Source organism: Meleagris gallopavo, chromosome 14 (assembly GCF_000146605.3).
Source record: "Meleagris gallopavo isolate NT-WF06-2002-E0010 breed Aviagen turkey brand Nicholas breeding stock chromosome 14, Turkey_5.1, whole genome shotgun sequence".
NCBI lineage: Eukaryota > Metazoa > Chordata > Aves > Galliformes > Phasianidae > Meleagris > Meleagris gallopavo.
In genome coordinates this window covers 19,125,056-19,127,249 of record NC_015024.2, presented here as the reverse complement: position 1 = coordinate 19,127,249, position 2,194 = coordinate 19,125,056, and the positions used below count along the sequence as shown (strand labels likewise).

The 2,194-nt window shown below is 47.8% G+C and overlaps 1 protein-coding gene across 1 annotated transcript in view; it reads left to right on the top strand.

Moving 5' to 3' along the window:
- Positions 1-6: 6 nt before the first annotated feature.
- The window catches only part of MBD4 (methyl-CpG binding domain 4, DNA glycosylase), a 2,770-nt gene continuing 582 nt past the window's right edge, over positions 7-2,194 (top strand). The window contains exons 1-5 of the mRNA XM_010718777.1: positions 7-110; positions 593-667; positions 971-1,105; positions 1,323-1,472; positions 1,992-2,110. Of these exons, the coding sequence (XP_010717079.1) occupies positions 47-110; positions 593-667; positions 971-1,105; positions 1,323-1,472; positions 1,992-2,110 (543 nt within the window). The 5' untranslated portion in view covers positions 7-46. The remainder of the gene's footprint in view (positions 111-592; positions 668-970; positions 1,106-1,322; positions 1,473-1,991; positions 2,111-2,194) is intronic.

Genomic DNA, 2,194 nt, shown 5'->3' with positions numbered 1-2,194 from the left:
AGAGCCGGGGGACCCGGGAGCACGGCGTTCCGAATCCGACCCCGAGATGGATGCCGACGGCTTGCGGCCTGCTGACGACGGGAGCTTCACGGCAGTTAAAATACAGCGAGGTATGGGCGTGTTTTTAAGCGGAATGTCATTCGAACGGGTTATCCTGAGCTACCCGAGAAAAGTACCTGGTTTCAGGACGGGCGCCTTCTGCACCGTGTCGTTTGTGGAGCCCTTTCGGTCTCTTCAGCTGCGCGGTGTATCGAGTGCTGAACGTGCGCTGCCTCTTAGGGAGCGGCACAGCACCGGCACCTTGCTTTGTGAAGAAGGCTTTACTTGTAGCTTCTTTCATGATGCAGTGTGTGGGGACGGGGTGTAATTCTTAGCTGTCATTGAACCTGTTTTCCAGGCTGCGTTGGAGTCGTGATTTCTCTTCAGAATGTTTTTCTCAGAGCTCAAATGCAGAAAAACACATCTGTGTTATGCATTCCTATGTGGAATCTGTGTAATTCCATCACAAATTAAGGAGGAAACGGCCTGTGAGCCGTGACGGCAAACTACGTGGGGTTTTCCATTTTAATACTGAGGTATCATTTCTTTACAGGAGAACCTGTCCCACGGACACAAGTGGATAGGAGGAAAACGAGTCCGTATTTTTCAAGTAAATACAGTAAAGAAGGTAGGATACTCCTTAGGGACGTGATTGCTATTTTGCAGGGGAGAGGAATAAGATGGCTTGGGATGAAGTGATGATGCAGGAAATGCACATGTGGCTGCACGTACAGGCAGCCTTCACTGTGGGGTTACAGTGTGAAGTACACCTGTCCCTGCGGCTTTGTCAAAGGGAATGCACAAATTGCCAATGCTGTGCCCACAGTGCTGAGCCTGCTTCAAAAGTTCTTCATTTAAATTTTTTTTCCTCTAAGTATGTAATTCCATCCTTACTACCCTATGTATTTCCTCATGTTGCCTTTGTGTACAGCTCCCAGCCCGCCTAGGAGGAAGGCCTTCAGAAAATGGACTCCTCCACGTTCCCCTTTTAATTTGGTCCAAGAAACACTTTTCCATGATCCGTGGAAACTTCTCATTGCGACCATATTTCTCAATAAGACTTCAGGTAAATGGAGTAATACAGCTTCATGTTGTGTAACTGTTGGGTGGTGATATAGGATTGAAACGGCTGCCAATTTTTGTGTCATTAATAAAGAATAAATATACACGTTTGTGTTGATGTTGAAAAAAAAAAAAAAATTTGTTTCTTCTGCCTTGGCAAAAACCATGCATAGTTGAAGTGGAGAGTGATCTCCACAGCTGATGATAGTTTCTTTGACCAGGTAAAATGGCAATTCCTGTGCTCTGGGAGTTCCTCAGGAAGTACCCTTCCCCTGAAATAGCCAGAACTGCAGACTGGAAGGAAATGTCGGAGCTGCTCAGACCTCTCGGCCTCTATGCACTCAGAGCAAAAACTATAATCAAGTTTTCAGGTAAGTTCTTATGGCTGTGTTTGTGGAATGATGTAAATCGCGTTAGCAAGAAAACTACAGCTATTTTCCTACCTGTGCTCTGTGACATCTTTCCCTGGAGAGTCCTGCTGGTTTGTTTTCTGAAGCGTTGGGAGATGTTGGTTTTACACGTGCGAAGTTTCACACGAATGTGCATAAGAACTTATTTAGGTGAGGTGACGGAGCACTGGAACAGGCTGCCCAGGGGGGTTGTGGAGTCTCCTTCTCTGCAGATATTCAAGTCTCACCTGGACGCCTACCTGTGCGACCTGGTGTAGGGAACCTGCTTTGGCAGGGGGTTGGTCTCGATGATCTCTGGAGGTCCCTTCCAACCCCTACAATTCTGTGATTCTGTGAAACTGCTGATCAAATTGTCTTAACTGAGTAACTTGTGGTTTTTGTAGTGGTTTTATTTAAAATGCTGCCACGTGCAGGTCTGGGGCAGCATCGTGTTCTGCTCAGACCTGGGCCTGCATGGTGAGGGCTGTGCGTGTGTTCCAGATGAGTACCTGAACAAGCAGTGGAAGTACCCCATTGAGCTGCACGGAATTGGAAAGTACGGGAATGACTCCTACAGAATCTTCTGCGTTAATGAATGGAAAGAGGTGCGCAGTGCTGCTGTGAGTGGGGCTTAAGGGGCTGTGCAGGCAGTGCGTGCCTGGCCTCGCCTCCTGCCGCTGTCACACATGCACTCACTTGGATTT